The 23467-nt window shown below is 39.0% G+C and overlaps 1 protein-coding gene across 2 annotated transcripts in view; it reads left to right on the forward strand.

Annotated features, from left to right (window-relative positions):
* The first annotated feature begins 2519 nt into the window (after positions 1-2519).
* ROPN1L (rhophilin associated tail protein 1 like) overlaps positions 2520-23467 on the forward strand; it is a 34113-nt gene continuing 13165 nt past the window's right edge. The window contains exons 1-4 of one of the 2 annotated variants that reach the window (XM_021004444.2): positions 2520-2645; positions 3380-3538; positions 8084-8207; positions 9615-9776. In XM_021004444.2, coding sequence (XP_020860103.1) covers positions 3408-3538; positions 8084-8207; positions 9615-9776 — 417 coding nt within the window. In that variant the 5' untranslated portion in view covers positions 2520-2645; positions 3380-3407. The other variant, XM_021004445.1, reaches the window with a different exon arrangement.

The following is a 23467-nucleotide window of genomic DNA, read 5'->3' on the forward strand; positions in this document are numbered from 1 at the left end:
CAACTCCCGCTTTCCACCCCCTAATTGTGTGCCTCGAATGTTAGATTAAAGTGTTGGTCTTTAGAAGACAATGTGGAACCATTAAAAGTTCCTTGGAAATGTAGGGATAGTCATACTTTGTACTAAGATCTACTAGTCTCCCAGTGGTGTTCGGGATATATTATAGCAGTAAGGTAATGTAATTTCTTATATGAGATAGGAGATTCTGTTAGAAAGGGTATTGCTAGTCCAATAGAGGTAAGGAAGGCCTAAACAACAGATATGAGAGGTTGTAGAGGTAGAATTGATAAGACGTGGCTCTTTCCTTGAACATGCAAGTCAAAGAAAAAAGAGAAGTAAAAAAAAAAAGTGAAGTTATTGACCTGAATCACTGAGAATTACAAGGCTAGTAACAAGGAGAAGGAGCACAATGAAGAAAGGATGACATTTAATTTTTAGACAAGTTGAGTTTTAGGTGTTAGTGGCTTGTAGCAATTGGGAATGCATTTGAAACTTGGGCATGAGGTCAGGCCTAGAGAGAAGATTTCAGTGAATGAACTAACCGAGAGAGATGTGTATGGCCAAGGGCAGAGCCTTACAGTGGTATCTTAGAAACCAAATTAACTAAAATTTTAGCTCTAGATTTTTTTTTTGGTTGTTATTTTGGTGTGTGACTATGCTTCATTAACAAGTTTTTTCTTGGTGCAAAGAGCTTCAGTTTCACATCATCATCTAAGTGCATCATTGGACCTTTTAGACACCACTATTCTTCCAATCTCCCAGGTTCATAACGTCATTTTTCTTTATTTTTCACTCTCATTAACCCCAAATATCCAATAAGTTGCCAAATCTTGTCATTTCTATCTCTAGATTAGAGGTGGGTTGTTGTTTGTTTGTTTGTTTTACCTAAGGTCAACCACACACACACACACACACACACACACTTTAGACTGCCACATTAGTTCAAATCCTGGTCATTACTTGCCTAGACTGCTGTAATGGATTCCTAATTGTTTTCCCTGACTCAAGTCTCTTCCTCACTCCAGTCTCCACAAAGCTTCCAAAATGATTTTTCAGTGCATCTGACCAAGCTACTCTTCTACTCAATAAACTATAATATTCCAGTATTACCTCTAGAACATAAACTTGTTTTGGTCTTCCAAATTCATTATACATTACTCCCCTTTCCTCACTCTATGGTCCAGTCACACACTATCCTCTATCTTATCTTAATGCCTCTGCACTGGCAGTCCTTTGGAAAACACTCTTCTCCCCCACCCTCCTTTCACAGAATACCTTCCTTCAACTACTTTCTACTTGAATCCTTTCTTGATCCCATCAACTACTAGTGCCTTACCTCTCTTGTATGTAATTTGTATTTATTCTGTATATGTTTGTTATTCTGTATAAACATATACGTATACAGGTTGTTTCCCCTAATAGAATGTTAGGTCTGAAAGTGATTACATTATTTTGTATTTGTATCACCAGTGTCCAACACATAGTAGATAGTCAATAAATGCTTATTGATCACAGGAATTTTGAAGATTAGTTTTATGGAGAAAATTCCAACTTTCCAATTTCCCATCAATATTTTTATTGTAAAATGTTCCTATTTTAAATATAAGTAAGCTAAGGCTAAATACTATTAGGTGTCAGGTATGTTCCATTCATTTGGACCAGGCAAAAAGATGAACAGAATTAACTTATCTAGGTTGAAGCAGATGGTCTCTCAGATGACCAGAGAAAGCTATTTAAAAATATCCCTAGCTTGCCCCTATTAATAAAGCCACCAGTCATTTATTCATTCAAGTAACATTTATTAGGAACCTACTAAATGTCTTGCACAGTCCCTTGTGGCTGGGAATTCAAAGACACTCCCATCCCCAAAAGTCTTTGTCCTTCAGAAAAAGTTATTCTGGGGGTTCTTTTCATCAAACGTTGCAAATTACTATTAGTCCACAAATTATTTACATAACATTGGGTCCCCAGGCTAAAAGTGGTAGTACAATAAACTAAATCAGCATTCTCTTCAAGTTCCCTGACGTAAATTGTTGCCATTGGGTTCACTTGATAACCTGCTCCTTCCAAAGCTTATCTTTTGGACCGGACCTGTGATTATGGAGCTCCCAAAGAACTGTACGGCCTTAAGAGTTGTTGGGGGGACAATGAGAAGTTAAATGACTTGTCCAGTGTCACACAGCCAGCATAGGAGTCGGAAGCAAGCCCTTAACCAAGGCTTCCCTGAGTCCGAGGCCGGCCAGCCCTCATCCCGCCAGGCTCAAGGTCACCCCTTTCCAAAGACAGAAGCGCGTAAACTTGGGGTGCAACCAGAGTTCGGGGTAACTGCAGAGTGCGATAAACCCGCCGCCCTAGTCCGCCTGCTAGTGGAAGGTGTAGACACTATCTTCATTATCTCGGCTGACCTCCCCAAGAAGCCAGTGCTCCCTGTGGCCCCCCGAAACAAGCGAAGCCCCGCCCCAGTCTTCTTCGCCCGGCCCTGCACGTCTGTGCGCGTGCGCAGTGGGATATGGGGGGGCGCGTCCCCGTTGCCTGGATACGGCGCGAAACAATCGTGACCCCAGCCCGTGACCGGGGGCCGGGTTTGTGGGGTAGGCTCGAGGATCCGCCGTTGGTCCTCATTTCTAGTGGATCAGGAGGAGCCGGTAAGAGTTACCCCAGCACCCCTGGACCCCCAGCCCAGGCCGCAGCTGCCCTCAGTCCCCGGGATGAGTCCGAGCCCCGCAGCCTGACGCCCCTGTGCCCCGGCGTCCGGACCCCCCCCCATTCCCGGGGAGGAGGAGGCTCCCCCAGATCTCGAGCCAGCCCAGTTGGGGAGCATCTGCGCGTCCCGGCCTTCCCAGAGCCAGAGAGGTGGGGGGCGGTGATTAATGTTCGGTAGTTTTCAGCTGTGTCCAACTCTTCTGACCCCATTTGGGTTTTTCTTGGAAAAGATAGTGGAGCGGTTTGCCGTTTCCTTTTTCAGCTCATTTTACAGATGAGGAAACTGAGGCAAACAGTTAAGTGACTTGTCCAAAGTCACACACTAGTAAAGTGTCAGAGGCCGGAGGCCGGATTTGAACTCAGGAAGATGAGTCTGCCTGACTCCAGGTTGGACTGTGGGGAGGCTTTAAAAAAAAAAGTACTAAGCTCTATCCTCTCCCTGCTAGTGGTTTAAAATCCTGCTTTTTGTGATCTCTGCCTTCCTTCCTCCCCTCCCCAAATGCCCAGGAACCTTTACTTTGCAGCTCCCTCCTTCCCCCCCAAAAAAAAGTCTCTCCCCGAAAAACCTCAGAATAACTAAATCACACTGGTAAATATGATCCTCCTTTTAGGCATGTAGAGCAGTGAGCCTGTTAACTATCTCCACAGAACATTTTGTTATATTTTTCTTTTCAAGATTGGATTGCTTAAACTCCCGAAGAATCATGCCTCTTCCAGATACTGTGTTTTGCGCCCAGCAGATTCATATACCCCCAGAACTTCCAGATATCTTGAAACAGTTCACCAAAGCTGCTATTAGAACTCAGCCAACCGATGTGTTACAGTGGTCTGCAGGGTAAGAGCCCGTCATCTTTAGAGACACCTGAAGCGCCTCTGCTTGCTTGGGCTGGGTTTTTGTTTGAAATCCTTAATGTTTCAACAAAGAAACTCCCAAGTCCTGTTAAGAAATGGTTACCGTGCAACATGTAACTTTTATTTTTTTTAAATGATTTTAGTGAAAAAGAGTTTTTATTCCCCCGAGGAATAGGATTTTTCTTTGGCAAGGAACTGTTCACAATTTTGAGGCAACAGAGATGGTTCACACTCTGCCTGTGATTGGTCTTCCCGAACTCGTGTTAAGAAAGAATCCTCCCTGATTGGCTGCTCCATTGTCGGGTTTATGTGTGATGGAAAGTAATTGGAGGAGAGCTCGAAAAGAGAAATTTACACACCCACCGAATGAGTGAAGACAGTCTAAGCTCAAGTAACTTTGTGACAAGTTCTTGAAGTTTTGTGGGGTAGGAGGATATTTATGTACAATAATGATATTATAATAAGCCTCCCTCCACATCAAAAGTTCACCTTAGGACATGTCTTTCTTTGCTTTACTGCACAAGCATCCAATTAGGCTGTGATTTAGTGGTCAAACATCCTGCTCAATGTTCTGTTGGTGCTGTTTTCTGATTGGTGGCTATTGTGCTCTTGTCTAAATCTCGATGAATGTGGTTGACACAACTGCTGTTCTAGTGAGACGGTGAGGTATATGAGGAAGTTGGAATATTGGGAGTGGGGGCAGTGGCTAGATTGGGAGTTGGGGCAGTTGCCATCAAACAGTTAATGCTAAATCACTAGATCAAAATATGTTTCCTGACCAGGAAGCTCATTTTTCTTCATATTCAAGAAGCACTATGGTCAGTGCTTTTTGATTCATATTGACTAAACTATGTTCTTTTTATTGTAATACCTCATTTTATTCATCTGTAATATGGGAACTGAAGAATTTCCAATTGGTACTATGTATGTATGTGGTTTAAACCTCATTTTAGTTTTGATTTATGCTTTCACTAGTGTAGGCAATTAGACAATTATACAACAATTTACAATCTTAGAGAGTTGGGGGAGGGGTGGGTGTTAAAAACATGAAAGGTCATATAAGCTGCTATGGGTTAGAGGCAGGACTTGAACCCAGGTTTTTCTAACTTCAAGGCAAAGGCCTTGTATCCATTTATGCTAGCTAGCTCTTAAACCTTCTAAAAGTTTACATAAATTATGTAGTCCAAGGATTATTACCTAGTCTACCCCCTTATCTAAAGACTTATATTTTCTTGATTCTATTGACCATGTTCAGCAGTACTTAAAGATAAATGAACCCCTTTTCAAGTTTAACTTCAATTTTAAAGGTAAAATTAAGAAACGTATCATAATGGTTCTTAACACTAACATTTTTTAAGCACAGTTTTAGTTTTGAAGTGAACTTTAAAAACTTAAAAACAGTATTACTCTGGCCAGTTTCAGGCAGAAGCTTCTAACATAAGAGCATCTTAGATGATGAAGAATCAAAACATTTTTAATTCCTTTCCATCAGCTGAGCTTGCCTATCCTATTTAAAAGTACTTCCCAGAAAAGCTAGTTTCACTTTCAATTTCAGTTCATTTTTCATTAAAATTGCAGCATTTTGCCTTTTTTAGTTTTGTCCTTTGTTCTTCCACTAAAATTAATTTTTAATGAAAGATGTGTAAAATTCCTAGCAGTACTGGGAAAAAGTTATTTTATTTTATTATTTCTTTTATAATTTGTTAATTTTTAGTTTTTAACATTCACTTCCATAAGATTTTGAGTTTTAAATTTTCTCCCCCTCCCCCCTCCTCAAGATGGCATGCAGTCTGATATAGGCTCTACTTATACATTCATATTAAACATATTTTCACATTAGTCATGATGTAAAGAAGAATTAGAACTGATGGAAGGAACCACCAGAAAGAAGAAAAAAACAAAAGAACAAAAGAAAAGGAGAACAAACAGTATGCTTCAATCTGCATTCAGACTCCAAAGTTCTTTCTCTGGATGTGGATAGCATTTTCCATCATGAGTCTTTTGGAGTTGTCTTAAATCCTCGAATTGCTGAGAAGAGCAAAGTCTATTAAAGTCAGTCATTGCACAATGTGGCTGTAACTGTGTACAGTGTTCTGGTTCTGCTCATTTTACTCAGCATCAGTTCATATAAGTCTTTCCAGGTTTTTTCTGAGGTCTGCCTGCTCAACATTTCTTATAGCACAATAGTATTCCATTACATTCATATACCACAACTTGTTCAACCATTCCCCAACTGATGGGGAATGCCATCACAAAAAGAGATGCTATAAATATGTTTGTACTCATGGGTCCTTTTCCCATTTTTATGATCTCTTTGGGATACAGACCTAGAAATGGTATTGCTGCTCAAAGGGTATGCACATTTTTATAGCTCTTTGGGCATAGTTCCAAATTGTTCTCTAAAATGGTTGGATCATTTCACAACTCTACCAACAATGCATTAGTGTTCTGATTTTCCCACGTCTCCAACATTTATCGTTTTCCTGTTTTGTCATGTCGGCCAATCTGATAGGTGTGATGTGGTACCGCAGAGTTGTTTTGATTTGCATTTCTCTAATCAATAGTGATTTAGAGCATTTTGGAAAAAGTTATTTTAAAAGCTTTGTGTGTGTGTGTGTGTGTGTGTGTGTGTGTGTGTGTGTATGATGTAATATTACATCACCTTGGAGTCTGTTGTTTTAGGTAATGTCATTGTGATGCATGGTTGACTAAAGGACACATATCTCACAACACTCCTGAAGCTTTGGTTGCTGGGCTGATGAAGTAATAGAAGATGGCTTTTGATGCATTTGCTGATACATCATAGAGAATAATATCTGAGTATAAAAAGTGTAAAACTGCTAGTGTTGCAGATGTCATTGGTGATGGATTTTGTAAGTAATATTAGGTAAAATCTATGAAACAGAAGAAAGTATAAATAAAAACATCATGGTACAAAAATAGGCCCACATCATTAAATCATCTTTGTAAATACAATTTTTCAGGCCCTAAGACATTAAAAAAATAATTTTGACCACAAATTCTTAATAAACCCTACTTATTTACCAATATTAATCTTTTTCATTCCTTCTGTTGGAGTGAGAAGGCCTAAGGTTGTGGCTTGGCCCTGCCGTTTACCTGGATAACCTTGGTTAAATCATTTTACTCTTCTATAAAAATGAAAGTGTTTTAATTCCTCCTAATGCTCCTTATATTATAAGGATTCAATGGTCACAAGAGCTAGTAGGAGAAAAAGTAGAATTATATACAATTGTGAGTCTGTTGCCTGAATTCTATGAGGTTTTTTGTCTGGGCCACATAGCAAGATAATGTTATTTCATACATGAGTACTTTTAAGTCTCCTTTCAAGATAGTGCTGAAATGAATTAGGTTCAAGAAATCAGTTACATTGTTTACATGTACCAAAGGGCAGCAAAGAAGCCATCCTGTCTGCACGTACCTAATTAGTCGTAGCCAGTGTTATGACCACCTCTGCTTAACTACTCATCCTCTTCCCCAGAGCTTGGCAACCAGTTTCCTAGTTGGCCGAGTTTGAGTTAGTTCTTTGAGTCCATTGAGAAAAGTTTAAAACTACTGAGTCCCTATTTGTTTTAGAAAGGAGGAATGAATGAGGTTGATGGGAAATGGTAGAGAGTTGTAATTATTGGGAAGTGAGGAAAGGTTTCTTCAGCATGGCAGACCCAGGTGGTTAGCATCCAGCCTTATGATTATCATTAGTTCATTAACAGAAAACCTGCTTCATTTGGGGCTACTATGAAATGAAAATGATAAAAATAGGAAACCTGCCATTAATATATTTGTATTTTTAAAAAAAACTTCAAGAAAGGGGGAAAAGGGGAGAAATTCAACAAAATGAGAAATTCAAAACAACAGTGCAACCACTGTAGAGCCCAGACTAACTAGACTTGCTGCTTTAGATCAGGGCTTCTCAAACAAAGTGTGCTGTGCTTTGTGTTCAGAACCAAGGCTTCAGTGAAATTGTATAATGCAACAGGGCAAACGCTACCAGAACACCTTGGATTCATTACGTGTTTGATTTTTAATTAATTTTTGGTCATTGCACGTTCAGAAACCCTTTATGTTGCCAAATTTTTCATGCCCCCATGTGGGATTGAGACCCACAGTGTAAGAAGTGCTGCTTTAGATGATGAATGTCAGAAGGTGGCCTGTGAGCCGTGTGAGGTCCATGAAACTCTTGAGTATAGCCTGAAGCTGTTTAAACTGTAATTGGAAAATATTTAATGAAATAAATCAAAATGCAATGAAACATGGATAATATTACATTTTTAACTGTCAGTATGTGGTCAGTAGGGATCCTTATGTACACTTTAGTGACTTCTGTTTCTATTTTAGTTTAACACCACTGCTATAGATTGATGTAGAACCTGCATGAAAAGTTTTAGTTACATTTTTAGCTAACATTGTGTTCATTCATTTCTTACCTTTTTAGAACCACTAACAAAATTATTTTAAGAAACTAACTCATTTATATTATAAATATTGATCTAAGATCCTTCTTTACTGTTAGGTATTTTTCAGCTTTGTCAAGAGGGGATCCCCTTCCTGTGAAGGAGAGAGTTGAACTGCCAGTGGCTACCCAAAAAACAGATACAGGATTGACAAGAGGACTCCTTAAAGTTTTACACAAGCAGGTACAAAAAACCTGTTTTATCCAACCAACAGCTAATTAGTCCCCCTGCCCCAACACTTTTTTTTAACCTATATAATGGTATAGCATCTTTGTACTGTAGTTCTAATACTATTTCTGTAGTTTAATTTTCTGGTTCTTGAAATCAAATCCACTTAAGTGTACTATACATGGTTGACACCATCCAGAAACATTAATGAGTTCTGTTTTCACATCCAACAAATTTTAAAAGTTTATTTGAAGAGGAAGCACATGTAATTATATATAATTACCTCCTGTGCTTCAAGTTTATATGATTCACTGTTAGGTTTCCCTGAGTGGGATTACTCATTATCACCTAAATCTTAATATTGCCATTAGTTCATGTATTGGATACTCTTTTTTTTATTCAGTGGCTTTTCTATGAATAAAGTTACAACTCATCTTCTAAATTATTTATTCCCTTAAACTTTTGAACCATGTTTCCAATGTTGACTAAAATAAATGTAGCACATTTAAAAAGAAGTTGTTCAGTACTGCAGTCTCTAAAGTTGAAATGTTCTGAGCTTTATTTTTGTCAGAGGTGTTCTTAAAAAGCTCTTCCAATTATTTTTTTCTCCTAGGAAGTGAAAATAGTTTTAATGCCTCGTAGATAAGAGTAAGGTTGTATGTAACCCATGTGGCACAGTAGCTTGCCAAGCTCTCTGGATTTTACACAGACTAAACCCAATCTTGGGGGTGGACCTCAAAAATCACATTTCTTCTGTAAATGTTTTTTTCCCCCCATCCATCTAATTAGGAAAAGTACCATCTCCTTTAGGACCACTACTTTGGGCAACTTTGGCGTATGGTCCTCAATCTGTTTTTGGAGGTCTCTAGGAAATAGATAGTCACTTCATAGACATAAAAAATATCTGACAAACAGTGAACCATGCTTTTTCACCTGAAGTCTTCATTTTAATTTAGAAAGGATCTTTCTTTAGAAATCTTATCTTAGAGTGAAACAAAGCTTCCATAATTATTATTAACTGGCCTTTGTATCTGAAACTTCAGGATATAATAATCTTAATTCTTTCCCACATCTTTTGAAGTATTTTACTTTTGAGAAATAGAGGTTTGTAATACAGGAATAGAGGCATTGTGGGAATAAGATTTCTTTGTGTGACTTTGGGAAAGCTACTTCATCTCTTGTGGCTTCCCTTCCCTCTAATGAAGGAGGATGAACTAAATCATCTTGAGTGTCCCTTCTAGTTCTACGTCTCATCTTAAAGTCATATATTATTATGAGTTTCTTTCAGTTTTTTTACACATGAAACAGAACTCAGTTTTCCTAGAGTATTTGAAATTTAGAATGCCAACAATTATTTTTGTTTAAAACTGCTTTCTAATCCTATTCTATTTGATTTTAACTTTTCATTTATGTTTCTTAAAGCTTGCTCACAAAGGCATTGTGGATTTAACAGAACTTCAGGATAAATGGAAAACTCTGTGCTTGCCAGTCGAAACACTGAAATTCATTCTCAGAATGGATCCTGTTGAAGACACAGTAGAATGGATGAAATTTTTTTCCCTTGGCTGTAGTGCATTGGGTGGGGTAGGTATCTATAAGAAAGCATGTTAATAACTTTGAATAAGACAGCTAAAAGGGAGGGAAGAGAAGAAAATAAGCATTTATATAATGCCTTTTATGTGTCAGATACTATGTTAAATGCTTTACAATTACCATCTTGTTTGTTCCTCACAATAACCCTAGGAGTAGGTGCTTTATTATCTTCATTCTACAGTTGAGGAAACCAAAGAAAACAGAGGCTAAATGACCTGCCCAGTAAGTGTCTGAGACTGGATTTGAACTCAGGTCTTGCTGACTGCAGGCGCAGCGCTGTAATCCACTGGGCTGCCTGGCTGCTTCTAAACATCTCTAAAATATCAAAAACATCTCTAACAATTAATTTATGATTTTGAATAAGTGAAACTGAAAAGCACTGTGACCATTTTGATAATTTTGTTCCTGAGCTATAATTTTCGGTTTATGGTTTTATTTCCACCACTCTAAAGCCCTACTCTGATGTGCCTCATTGTAGCATGGCAGTGATCTGGCTTGTTCAGAGTCTATGCCAGGGCCTTCAAATGTGAGTCTAGTGGTATAAGTCTATCTTCAAGACCAGCCTAGCTAAGTTTAGAGGACCTCATTAACAGATTGGCCCCAGGGCAAATACGTTTTTTTTTTTTATCATATCAGCTCTTAGCTATAATAAAGTTGTGATCTCCATTGAGGGAGGTGAGTGTCTATGAAATCACCAGTCAGTTTTAAGTATTGAAGGGTATGTATGGCACAGTCCTTTTAAATTCAGTGACATTAGTTAAATGTATTTTCTAAAAGTCACAATACTAATAGGTACAGGAAAAATGTTGGTTAAGTTTTTAAAAAAGTCTCTGTATTATTGTTATGTTGGAAAGATTTGGTTTCCAGAGCTATGTGTACCATTAATTAGGAGTAAAGTCCTTGCACATCATTTCATGTGTTGCCTAATGTGTTTTTCATGTTTTCCTCATTTGTAAAGGAAGCATGGAATAATAATACTTTAATACCTTAATCAAATAAACTACAATAAGTGATTTAAAAATGTTTTACAGTTATAATGTAAAAATATCAGTCAATTAGTCAATAAACATTGATTAAGCACTTACTGTATGCTAAGCACTAGGGATACAAAAAGAAACAAAAGACTATCTCTGCCTTCAAGGAGCTCACAACCTAACGGAGACAAAAAAGCAAAAAACGAGTCCAAACCAGCTATATGCAGGATAAATAGAAGGTAAATGAGAGGGAAAGCACTGGAATTAGGAGAGGTTGAGAAAAGTCTTCCTGTAGAAGATGGGATTTAACTGGGACTTGAAGGAAGCTAGGGAAGCCAGGAGGCAGGGATGAGGAGGGAGAGAATTTTGGGCATGGAGGCAGCCAGAGACAATTGAGAGCTGAGAGATGTGTCTTGGTGCATAAGGAAGGGGAGGCCATTGTCACTGAATCAAAGAGTATGTGGCAGGGAGTAAGGTGTAAGAAGACTGGAGGGGGACCAGGGTTAGTTATGAAAGGCTTGGAACACAAAACAGTATTTTATATTTGATTCTGAAGGCAATCAAATGAAATTTATTGGGGGAGGAGTGACATGGTGAGACCTGCGCTTTAGGAAAATCATTTTGGTGACTGAATGGAGGATAGATTGGAATGGGGAAAGGCTCAAGGCAGGCCAACCCACCAGCAAGCCACTGCAATAGTGGCATGAAGGTGATGAGGGCCTGCACCAGAGTGGTATGTCATGGAGAGATTTTGCAAAGGTGAAAATTGATGGGCCTTGGCAACAGATTGTATATATAGGGAGTGAGGGATAGTGAGGAATCCAGGATAACTCCAAGGTTGTGAGCATGGTGTTGCCCTCTATAGTAATAGGGAAGATTGGATGGGAGGTGGAGTTTGGGATAAGGTTTAGGGGAAAAGATAATGAATTCAGTTTTGGACATGTTGGACATCCAGTTTGAAAGGTCTAAAAGATAGTTGGAGATACAAGGCTGGAGGTCAGCAGAAAGATTGGGGCAGGAAAGGTGTATTTGAGAAATCATCAGCATTGGGATAATAGTTAAATCCCTGGGAGCTGATGAAATCACCAAGTGAAATAAATACAGAGTGAGAAAAAAAGAGGGCCCAGGTTAGAGACCTGTGGAACATCTATGGTTTGAGGGCATAGGTGTCCCACTTAATACATAAACAAAATAATGGTAAGTTCTACTTATAATTATATTCAAATAACTTCTATATTTCTTGGATGCCCACAAAAGATGTTGTTGGGGGGGAGGTAAGAGGGGGTTAGAAAGGAGGATTAAAAAACCATTTGCAAAGGGGAGTTTCAAGTGACAGAAGATGGAGGGAGAGATATTTGAGATGATAGTGTGGGTAGTGAAGGATGATGCTTATTAAGGGGTAGTATTAAGAAGAGATAATCTGTTCATATATAGATGAGACAACTATGAAACTCCAAAAGGGAAACATGACTATGATTAGTCAAGAGAGAAAAGCCAAAGAATGTGAATGAAAAACATTTTTGACCTTGGCACAGCTACTTCTGGCTACCAGTTTGTACTGTAAACTTTGACATGGTGTAAAACAAAATTCCCCAACTGTTGGTCCAAGAAGCTCCTGGTAACTGACATGGTAAATTCTTGGTATGTCCTTGTTACAAGTTCAGTATCACTTGTGTATATTTAGAACAAAGAGGATCAGAATATGCCGTTGAGACAGCTCACTAAATATTATATGGAAGGACATGGACAAGAAAGTGAAATCAATTCTTAGAGGAAACCACCCAGCTGCCCACCCACATACACCCGCACACCCCCCTCCACACAAACACAGTTTTATTAACCTGAAACTTTTAATTATGAAATTTAAAATTTAATTTTTAGTGATTAAAAAGGAATTTTATACTTTACATGTATATCTTCCTATTTTTGAAAATCAAAAGCTAAATTAAAAACAAAATGCTTTGTGAATCCATTTTGGAAAATATTCACCCACTGAAATGTTTAACACTAGATGGCGACATTTTATCATGGATAAAGCTACACTTTTATTAGTTGGTGATTAATATACTTTTAATGCCTACCTGGCAAACAAGTTCATTGAGTTAAGGGAGAGGAGAGAGTATTCCCTCTGCTCAAATGTGTTAAGATTAGATTATGCCATTGAGGAGGCATCTCACCAGGTATCATGTAGAAGGAGAAACTTTAAAGTCTTTGCAAACCTTGAAGCAAAGCTTTGTATATCAGTAACATTGTTATTTTAGTAACTATTGCTTTTGAATGATGGGATGTATTTTTCCTTATTAGTTGGGATATTTTTCCTTATCTCTTCCCCCAATTATATGTTTTTATTCTAATTAGATGAAATTTAATAGGGATAAATACAAAATTGAACATTCAGATGCCCCAAATTGACTTCACAAGAAAAGATAGGAGTGGTAGCTGAGTTAGACAGCAGTTTGAAAAAGCTGGGGGGAGGGCGAGGCATTCTAACAGATCCCAAGCTAAGTGAAAACCAGAACGCTAACATGTTCTCGGGCCGCATTGAGAAATGAAGCCTCACTTCCAGGAATTCAGTGGCAGTATTCTTTTCTGTACTCTGCTGTGGTTAGACCACATCTAGAGCCTTGTGTTGTGCTTTGAACACCACACTTTAGGAAGTCAATGATAAGTTGAGAACCATCCAGAGAATATCAACTATAATGGTACAAGGGCCAAGTCTGGGCCTTAATCCTAAAAGGATTAACCAGGGGAGGCACAATAGCTGTTTTCAAATACTTTAAAAGGCTGTCATCTGGAAGAAAGATTTGACTTGTTTCCTTTGACATCACAGGGCAGAGCTAGGAGCAGAGGGTGAAAGTTGCAGAGGCAGATTGGGGCTTGATATGAAGTAAAATATCCTGTCAATTAGAGCTATGCAAAGTGGAATGGGCTGGGCTTCCTGGCATGGGGCATCACAGCACTTGTTTGGGGTATGCTGTTGTAGGAATTCTCTTTCAATTTTGGGTTGGACTAGATGGCCGTGAAGTCCCTTCCAGCTCTGAAATTCTGTCATTCTGCGATATGTTGCTAGAAAATCTATTTAAATGATTTATCTTATTTATTTGCAAATTTATATGGTCCCTACCCTACTGCCCACCAGTCTGGGTAAATACCACATACTTTGGAGTCATGTAAATTCAACTTGTTTGATGACAGGACTTTAAACTCTATTCCTATTCATTGAGGTCAGTCTCTACTTTGAACTAGTAGTGACACTAGTTATGCCATCTCCCTGTTGAGGATGTTTGCCTGTTTTTTTTTTTTAATGCCCTGACCTAGGAGTGAATTTTACATTTTTAAAAATAAAATAAAACTTTCAATATGTAAAAACTATTCTTGGCTTGCTGGCAGTACAAAAATAGTCTGTGGCATGGATTGTACCCCTGGACTAGAGAATGGTGAACACTATTCCATGTGACTATACAGTCTTGCTCTTATATGGTGGCTAGACATTCAGTGAACTTTGACTGAATAGCTGATAAAGTACTTCTTTCTTACACTTGAATGTGTAAAAATACTAGTAGGCATTAACTACTACATAGATTATTATAAGAATAAGCTCACCTGCCAATCCCCTGCCCTTTGAGGGTTTTAATGGAAAGCAAACAGAGCCATGATGCACACTAACCATGGAACAAGATACAGCTGCTAACGTGGAGCCTGGGGAATGAGATCCTCCTCACATATACCAAGCTTCCATGTGAATTGGCTGTTGTCCTTCATTCTTGAAAAGGACCAAAATGACATGCATTACTCTGCTAGCGTCAAGTTACAGTGTGTCTGACTGTGGCTGATCAGACCAGTAGGAGCTCAGAATGCTCCACCACAGGTCAGGCACAAATAATGTATGTGAACATTTCTGGGGCATTCTCTAAATTCGAGCATCTCGAATTTCTTTGCTCATAGAGCACAGCACCTTGTTTGAGGAGAGCACACCATGCTGAGCAGCTTGTGCCAGTGTCTCCCACATCACACAATCAATTCCAAAGTTCTTCAGAGAGACTTTGTGTCCTTGTATCACTTTTCTGACCGCCCCGTGAGTGCTGGCCCTGTTCGAGTTCTCCATAAAATAGTCTTTTTGGCAAGCTGATGTTTTTTGCCTTTAAAAAACAGTGGCCAGTCCATAGGAGTAGAGGTTCTCTCACAGTAGAGTTTGAATGCTTTAGGCCCTAATTGTGCTGGTACATTGTTGTGTAAGCTCAAGGGTGGAGCAAAAGGTACTGCTGGAATCCATGTTCGAAGTACTCATATTGGATATATGGCAGGAAAACAATGATTTCAAAGGATACTCTTTCTTCATGAAAATGAAGTCGAGATGACAAGAAGTGGAGATGGGTTTTTTTTTTCCCAACATGGCATGTTGTTGCCTTTTTAATTTTTCACATGAGAAGTAAATTCAGTTGCTCTTCAGCTGCAGTTTCAGACAGCATTCTAAACTGCTGCTCTCCCCACCCCCAAAATCTTATGGTAGTCCCCTCTAGTAGATACATACTGCTCTGTAAGAGTCTGATCTTTTAGGATAGTTCAACTTCTATTCATTTTAATAGAGTTTAATTCTCTCAAAGACCTAGCAGGTAATTGAGGAAACATCTGTGCTCAGATTCTTAGTTCTATGAATTCTTAGAGTGTAATAGGCATAGATGCAAATGTCTTTATATCTGACACTGTATCTGAAGTTAAAGAAACTTAGCTGCTATGAAAGGGGGACACATTTTAATGCCACATTTCTATTCAGGTGTCTCAGCGAGTTCATAATTTTTCTACTGTTTTCACTGTGCTACTTTGAATGACGACCTGAAATGTTGGTACATTTACTGTTATCTATGTGGTGGTATAAGGTATAAGCTAACGTTAAGAGTCTATGCCTTCCTTAGATTTCCAGGGCTATAGTGAATTTGCTCCTATGAATGTCATTCAGTTTTTTTCAGACACTTTCAAATTGATTTGTCATACCAAGTGACCTTGACTTCAATATATGAGATTTTGAACCTTCCAGATTCTGTGTGGAAAATCATCATTTTTAATAGTTCTCACCGAAAATACCTCATTTTTGGCACAAGTTCGTGGAAACTGTTTGACACATATGCTAAAACTGTGTCATGAAAGGAGATCCCTGAGTAGGGGGCAGAGTAATCCTTAGAGATACAATAGAAATCATCTGCCCCATTCATTCCTTCCCCTTATATCCCCCATATCTATTCTCACCCAGGTCAGTTTTTTTTTTTTTAAGGATCTACTGTACCCCATGCTAACTGAGTTCTTGGCCATAAACTGACTTTTACATCAGGAATATAGACACTCATTTGCCAAATCTTTTACTAGTTTACCTAGACACTAGATGGCAGTAGAGTAGGCTTGGAAAGCCAGGTCCTTGTAAACCCTATAATGGCAGGAGATGTACAAATCCAAGTTCCATAAAGGGGGATCGTTGGCCTTCCATTTTATTATCTGTTCTGGGTCTTTCTTTCCTGCCAACAGATGAAACCTTGAAAGAAACAATGAACACTTTCAGATAATGACATTATGCTTTGACACCATTTTCCCCAATGTGCTTTTTTTTTTTGTTAGGCAATTGGGGTTAAGTGCCTTGCCCAGGGTCACACATCTAGTAAGTGTCAAGTATTTGGTCTGAGGCTGGATTTGAACTCACGTCCTCCTGACTTCGGGGCTGGTGCTCTATCCACTGCGCTGTCTAGCTGCCCCCAGTGTGCTTTATTTTCAAAATTGAAGTATTCTTTGGATTGTCAGCATGAAGAACAAGATTCCTCTTTGAAGTAGAATGATGTACTTCTCGATTTACTCCCTTTTTCTTTCCCTCTTTCCATCTTTCTTTACCGTACTACCAATAGAAAATTAAAGCAATGACGAACACACCCTTGCTAGTTTGATTGCTAGCTATGAACTCACTGAAAAGCCTGAATAGAAATGTGGCATTAAAGTGTGTCCCCTTTTCATAGCAGCAGTTTCTTTTAACTTAAGATATAGTGCAGATATAAAGAGATACACATCTATTCCTATCACACTCCAAGAATTCATGGAACTAAAAATCTGAGCACAGAGTTACCTGCTACAGCTTTGAGAGAGAATTAAACTCTAAAATGACACAAGGCTGTATCCATTGTCCAAAGATCCAGTCAAAGGACAACTTTGAAGAAGATTCATCATCTTTTTACTACACTTTGGTGAAATTTTTTGGCCTTGGCAAATCCTTTCAGACAACTACTAAGTTTATACAGGGAGAATGTATTCAGTGGAAAATAGGACACCCATAGTGACAAAATCACAGAATAGGACCTATAGTGACAAAAATCACTGATTCGTGAAATAATTGAGGTAAACATGTATATATTGAATGTGGTATGTTCCTACCTCTATTGTCAGCTCCTTGAGACCTAGGACAATATGTTGTATTTCGTTCATTCTGAACAGGAAGGAGGCAGCCTAGTCTAGCAGATAAGAGTGTTAACAGTCAGGAAGTCCTGGGTCCAAATCCTGTCTCAGATAATACTATGTGTATGACTCCATAAGTCACTTCATTTCTTTGTGACTTAACTCCCTTTATCTGTAAAATAAGGATAATAATAGCTTTGTAAGAAGGTTGTTAGAAAGATCAAATAAGATGTGAATATATGAAGTCAGGAAAAATTGAGTTCTAATCCAGCCTCAGACATTTACTACCTATGTGACTATGGGCAAACAAGCCATTTAACTTTTGTCTGCCTCAGTTTCCTCATCTGTAAACTGGTGATATTAATAGCACTCCTGTGATTATTGTGAGGATAAAATGGGATAACCTTTTTTATTAATTAATTTATTTTGATTTATCAACAATCATTTCCACAAGCTTTTGAGTTTAAAATTTTTCTCCTCCTCCCTCTCCACCTCTCTCCCCAAGATGGCATGCAATTTGATATAGGCTATGCATATACATACCTATTAAGCATTTTCACATTAGTCATGTTGTAAGGAAGAATTAGAACCCATAGAAGGAACCACAAGAAAGAGGAAACAGTGTCAGGCACTGTGCTAAGCGCTGAGGATAAAAAAAAAAAAGCAAAAGACAGCCCCTGCCCTCAAGGAGTTTACGATCTAAGGGGGGTGGGGATGACATGCATGACAAAATACATGCAAGATAGATATAATAGGCAAAGGAAAAGCACTGGAATTAAGAGGGTTTGGGAAAGGCTTCCTGTAGAAAATAGGATTTTGGTTACAATAGCCAGGAGACCAGCATCACTGGACAGAAGAATACATGTTGGGGAATAAGGTGTAAGAAGACTGGAAAAGTAGGAGGTTATGAAGGCCAAACAGAATTTTGTATTTGCTCTTGGAGGCAATGGGGAGCCACTGATGTTTGAGGCGTGCACTTTAGGAAAGTCACATTAGTGACCAAATGGAGGATAGATTGGAGTGGAGAGAGACCTGAGTCAGGCAAACCCACCAGCAAGCTATTGTAATAATTCAAGCATGAAGTGATAAGGGCCTGCATTTAGAATGGTGACAGTGTCAGAGGAGAGGTATGTGAGAAACATTGCAAAGTGAAAGCAGCAGGCCTGGGCAATGGCTTGGATACTGGGGGTGGGGGTGGGCATGGGGGGTTTGAGAGGTGGTAAGGAATCCTAGGTTGCAAGCCTGAAGGACTAGGAGGATGGTATTGCCCTCTATAGTAACAGCGAAAGTGGTATGAGGCCACAGATAGGAGGGGAAAGATAAGTTCCATTTTGGACATGTTGCTTTAAGAAGTCTACTTAACATCTAGTTCAAGATGTCTAAAAAGCAGCTGGAGGTGTGAAATTGGAAGTCAGCAAGGAGATTGGGGCAGGAAAGGTAGATTTGAGAATCATCAGCATAGAGATGGTAATTAAATCCATGGGAGTTTATAAGATCCAGTGAAGTATAGTATAAAGGGAGGAAGAGAACAGAACAGGAGAAAACCCTATAGGCCAGGAGAAAACCCTATAGGACAGGAGAAAACCCTGGAGGAGGATTCAACAAATGAGACAGAGAAAGAGCAGTCAGATAGGTAGGGGGGAGAACCAAGAGAGAGTGGTGTCCTGAAAACCTAGAGAGAAGAGAGTATCGAGGAGAGAGTGATCAGCAGTGTCAGAGGCTGCAGAGAGGTCAAGGAGAATTGAGGATTGAGAAAAGACCATTGGATTGTCAAATGAGAGAATATTAGTAACTCTGGAGAGAGATGTTTTCAGGGGAATGATAAGGTCAGAGGTTAAGGGGTTAAGAATGAAAGGAGAGAAAGAGGAGGCACCTTTTAAGACAGTCTTTTGAAGTGTAGTTACAAAGGACAGAAGAAATTATAGAATGATAGTGGGGATGGGAAGGGTCACGTGAGGTTTGGGTTTTTTAGTTTTTTTTAATGATAAGAGGAGAAGTAGGTATATTTGTAGGCAGTAGACAATGATTCAGTAGAGAGGGAGAGGTTTAAAATAAGTGCAGGAGTGGAATGATGGAGGGAGCATTCTGTTGGAGGCAGGATAGAATAAGATTGCTTGAGTAGGTAGAGGGGTTAAGCCTTGGTAAGGATTAAGACCACTTCATCAAGTGAGATGGAGTGAAGGAGAAGAAAATGACAGAAGGCAGCTGAGGGATGGAGGAGAAAGAGGGGAGAAGAGGGAGTTCGTGGTAAATGGCCTTAATTTTTTCTACAAAATGTGAGGCAAGGTTCTCAGCTAAGAGAATGGGGAGAGGAGCCATGGGATTTTTGAGAAGGGATTAAATGGTTTGGGGGAGCCTCTGTGGAGAGTGGACAGTGAGTTGTTAAGAGAAGGTTGAGATTAGGTAAAATAAATAAATAAATAAAAAAATTTGTAGTGGACCCAATCAGAACAGTTGCATGATTTTCTCCACCTTCATTCAGCAGCAGCACATGTGTAGGAGTGAAGACAATGAATGTTGGGAGTGACCCAAGGCTGAGGCTTGGCTCTGGGTATAATCAGTGACATGATGAAAGGGCCAAGGATTCAAGAGGGGAGAACCATGTAGAGTTGAACCAAGGGCTGTAGATAGGGAGAAGAGGAGAGAGTGGCTAATGCAGGAGAGATGGCTTGGGAGAGAATTGAGGGGCCAAGGGATTGGAAGTTGCAGTACATATGAAGAGTATGGTTATTCAAAGACAGAATTTTTGACTGTAGAGGGTGGTGTATTTGTGAGTGATGGCAAAATGAAGGGATGACCATCATGGCTGAGGTGGGGTGGAGGAGTAGCTCATGAGAGGTGAGAAGGTTGAAGAAATGAGTGGTTAGAGTATTTGAGGGAGAATTAATGTGTATGTTGAAGTCCCCTAGTATGAGAGCAGGAATTGGAGAGGAGAGAAAAATTGTGAGCCAAGTATCAAACTCTTTGAGGAATGAAGAGGGAGTGACCTGGGATTCTGAGTGCCTGATAGAGATGAATAACATGAACCTCAAAGGAAGCAAGGTTACTGAATGATGGAGGAAGAAAGAAAACCTGGAAGTGGTGATGGGACTGATTATTTTCCCCTGTAAAGTTGCCTTCTCCTCAAGCTTTCCCTGGTTGCCCAGGTTTGTAACCTTGAAATAATCCTTGGTTCTTTCCTGTCCCTCATATCTACTCTCATATCCAATCAGTTGTCAAATCCTTTTAATTCTACTTTCATAGCATCTCTCACCTCCATTTCATACTTCCCAGCCAGCCACTGGCTGAATTACCAATTTGGACTAGTTTTTCCTCCCTTCAATTCATTCTCTGACTCATCTTCCTAAGGGCTTTAGGTCTGACCATGGAGTCATTATTTCTATCTTTTCTACTTTTAGTTATCAGTTCTTCCTTGTTGGTTAGAATCAAATCTAGAATCAGCAGGTACTTCTTGCATCTGCCACCTTTCAAAGGAGGAAATTGTCATTAAAGCAAGCCAAAGACTTGTGAGCCTCCTATGCTTTTACTGGAGGGATAGAGAACTCTAGCAGATGCCGAGATAGTGAAGTCCCTCAAAACTACAGTATCATTCTAAGAGCTAAAATAAAACATGCATACAAATAACAATATCAAGTAAAGGTCCATATAAAAAGCAAGAAGAAAGAACACCTCTCTGGAAAACAGAAGTCTAGTGGAAGAGGTAGGACCTAATTAGGTTTTGAAAAAGAAGTTCAATGGACAAAATCTTAAAGAAAACAAAACAAAACAAACCATCCCCCCATTCTCGTGAGATATGAACATCCAACAAATCAGCAAACATATGCCAGTGGCTGGGAGTTTAAACATAAAAGTGAAACACTCCTATCTTCAGGGACTTTATATTCTTTTGAGGAATATAATAATGCACATACATAAATTAAATACAGACTGTATACACAATAAATACACAGTGATTGGAGTATGGACATTAACTACGGGGGGGAATCAGGAAAAGCTTCTTAAAGGAAGTGGCAATTAAACAATATGAAAGATTCTTAAAAGAAGGAGCTTTGAAGAGAGGGTTTCAGAAGCAATTGTGAGGAAGGGAGAGCACTCCAAGCATTAGGGGCAACTTGTGCAGAGACGTGGTAGCATCATCATGTTCAGGGAACAGGAAGGAGGCCAATTTGACTGGAATATAGAAAGTATGAGAAAGTATTGGGTAATCAACCTAGAAAGAAAAGTGGAAGCCAGATTGTGAAATTCTTTAAATACCAAATTGGAGGAATTTGTATTTTTAACCTAAAGCCACTGAAACTAGCAAAAGAGTGACATGGTCAGACTTGTGCTCTAGGAATATTAATTTGGCAGTGGTGTGGAAGACAGAATAGAGAGGGAAGAGACTGGACGTGGGTAGATTAGGAGGATATTGCAGTAGTCTAGGTGAGATGTGATGGGGGCTGACATATAGGGTGGCTATGGTGTTACTAGAGAAGTGGGATGGATGTGAATGATTTTGAGGAGGTAGAATTGACAAGACTTGACAGCTGACTGGATGTTGGGGACTGAGAGAAAGAAGAGTTGGGAATGACTTCTGTTTTGTGGACTTTGAGGAATTCAATAGAAACAAAGAAGTTAGGAGGATAGGAGAGAGAGTTATTTTAGGGGTGGGGAGGAAGGTAATTTCTGCAGTTCTTCTTCTGGACATGTGTGTTGAGTTTGAGAGGATACACAAGCGGAGACAGATGTTCAACAGGAAATTGGAGATGGAGATTTGGAGCTCTGAAGTTAAGGGATGGATTTTGACAGCCATCTGCCTTGAGATGATAGTTGAATCTATGGGAATTTGATGAAGTCTCTGATGAAGTATAGAGAGAGAAGAGGAGAAGGCTCAGGACAAAGCCCTGAGGCATATACACTCATTGGAGGCAGGATATAGATGATGAACCCTTCAAAACAGATCAAGAAGAATCAATCTAAGAGACTAGAAGAGAACCATAACCAACAATGTCACAAAAACCTTAGGAGGAAAGAATATTGAGGAAGAAGTGGTTATTTATATCAAACGTTATAGAGAGGTCAAGACTAAGAGAAGGCAATTGGATTTTTCAACAAAATGATTGATTACATCTTGCAGAGAACACTTTCCATTAAATGATGTGAACAAAAGCATTGAGATGGGAGAGGCCAGGACAAGAGGAACTAGTAGCCCGGTACAGCTAGAACTACATGAAGGAAAGGACTAAAAAATAAAGTTAGACAAGTTTGAACCAGATTGTGGAAGAATTTGATTACTAGGCTAAAAAGTTTTGTACTTTATTCATTAGATACTTGGGAGCCTCAAAGTCTTTGAGCAGGGGAGTGATGTAAATCAGATTAGTATATCAGGAAAATTGAGTGTACATTAGAGGTTGTAGTTAGGTAGAATTGTGTGCCTAAGAGCAGTCCTGCTACTTACTCCTCTTAAAATATGGGGGTCATTAATCACTTTACCCTAATGATTTCTTAAACCTTAGAACCAACCCTTTAAGCTTGAATTTTATTTAATATTTAAATACCTTACTATATGTGGAGTACTCTGGGATGTACTCACAGATACGATGACAAGACTTGGCCCTTGCCCTCATAGAGCTAGTAAGAGAAATATACATAGATATAATAAAAAACTAAATTATTTTAATTCATGAGAGTTACATAATGGGATACATCAAATGGGATAATATTTATAAAATGTAAACTATAGTGCCTGACACATAGTAGGTGTTTACTAATTACTTGTTCTTTTCTTCCCTATTCTGCAGCCCCAACCTTTTTTAAAGCAGTTAGGTAGGATTGATCCCTGAGCTTGGAGTCAGGAAGAACTGGGTTCAAATCCAACTTCAGACATTTACTAGCTATTGGATCTTGGGCCAGGTCACTTAACCTTTGTTTTCCTCAGTTTCCTCAACTGTAAAATGAGGATAATAATAACACCTACCTCCCAGGATTGTTGTGAAGATAACATGAGATACAGAGTTCTCTTTACATTGATTTGCAGTGTGCAATTTCTATTTTGCATAAAGAATTCAGAAAGGCATGAGAAGATGTAACAGAAACATGTGTAAAGAGAATTTGGGAAAAAGTGTGCCCACAGTTTGTTCCTGATTTTTGTGAATTTGACAAAGATGGAACATTTGAAGAAGTGAGTAACAGGACTGTAAAATTAGTACAAGAACTGGAGATAGAAAGGGATGAGAATGATGTCGAGGAGTTGATTGAGTGTCGTGGAGAAGAACCGTCCAATGAGTATTTGAGTGAGCT

This window comes from Phascolarctos cinereus, unplaced genomic scaffold (assembly GCF_003287225.1).
Source record: "Phascolarctos cinereus isolate Bilbo 61053 unplaced genomic scaffold, phaCin_HiC Scaffold_4;HRSCAF=312, whole genome shotgun sequence".
Classification (NCBI taxonomy): domain Eukaryota; kingdom Metazoa; phylum Chordata; class Mammalia; order Diprotodontia; family Phascolarctidae; genus Phascolarctos; species Phascolarctos cinereus.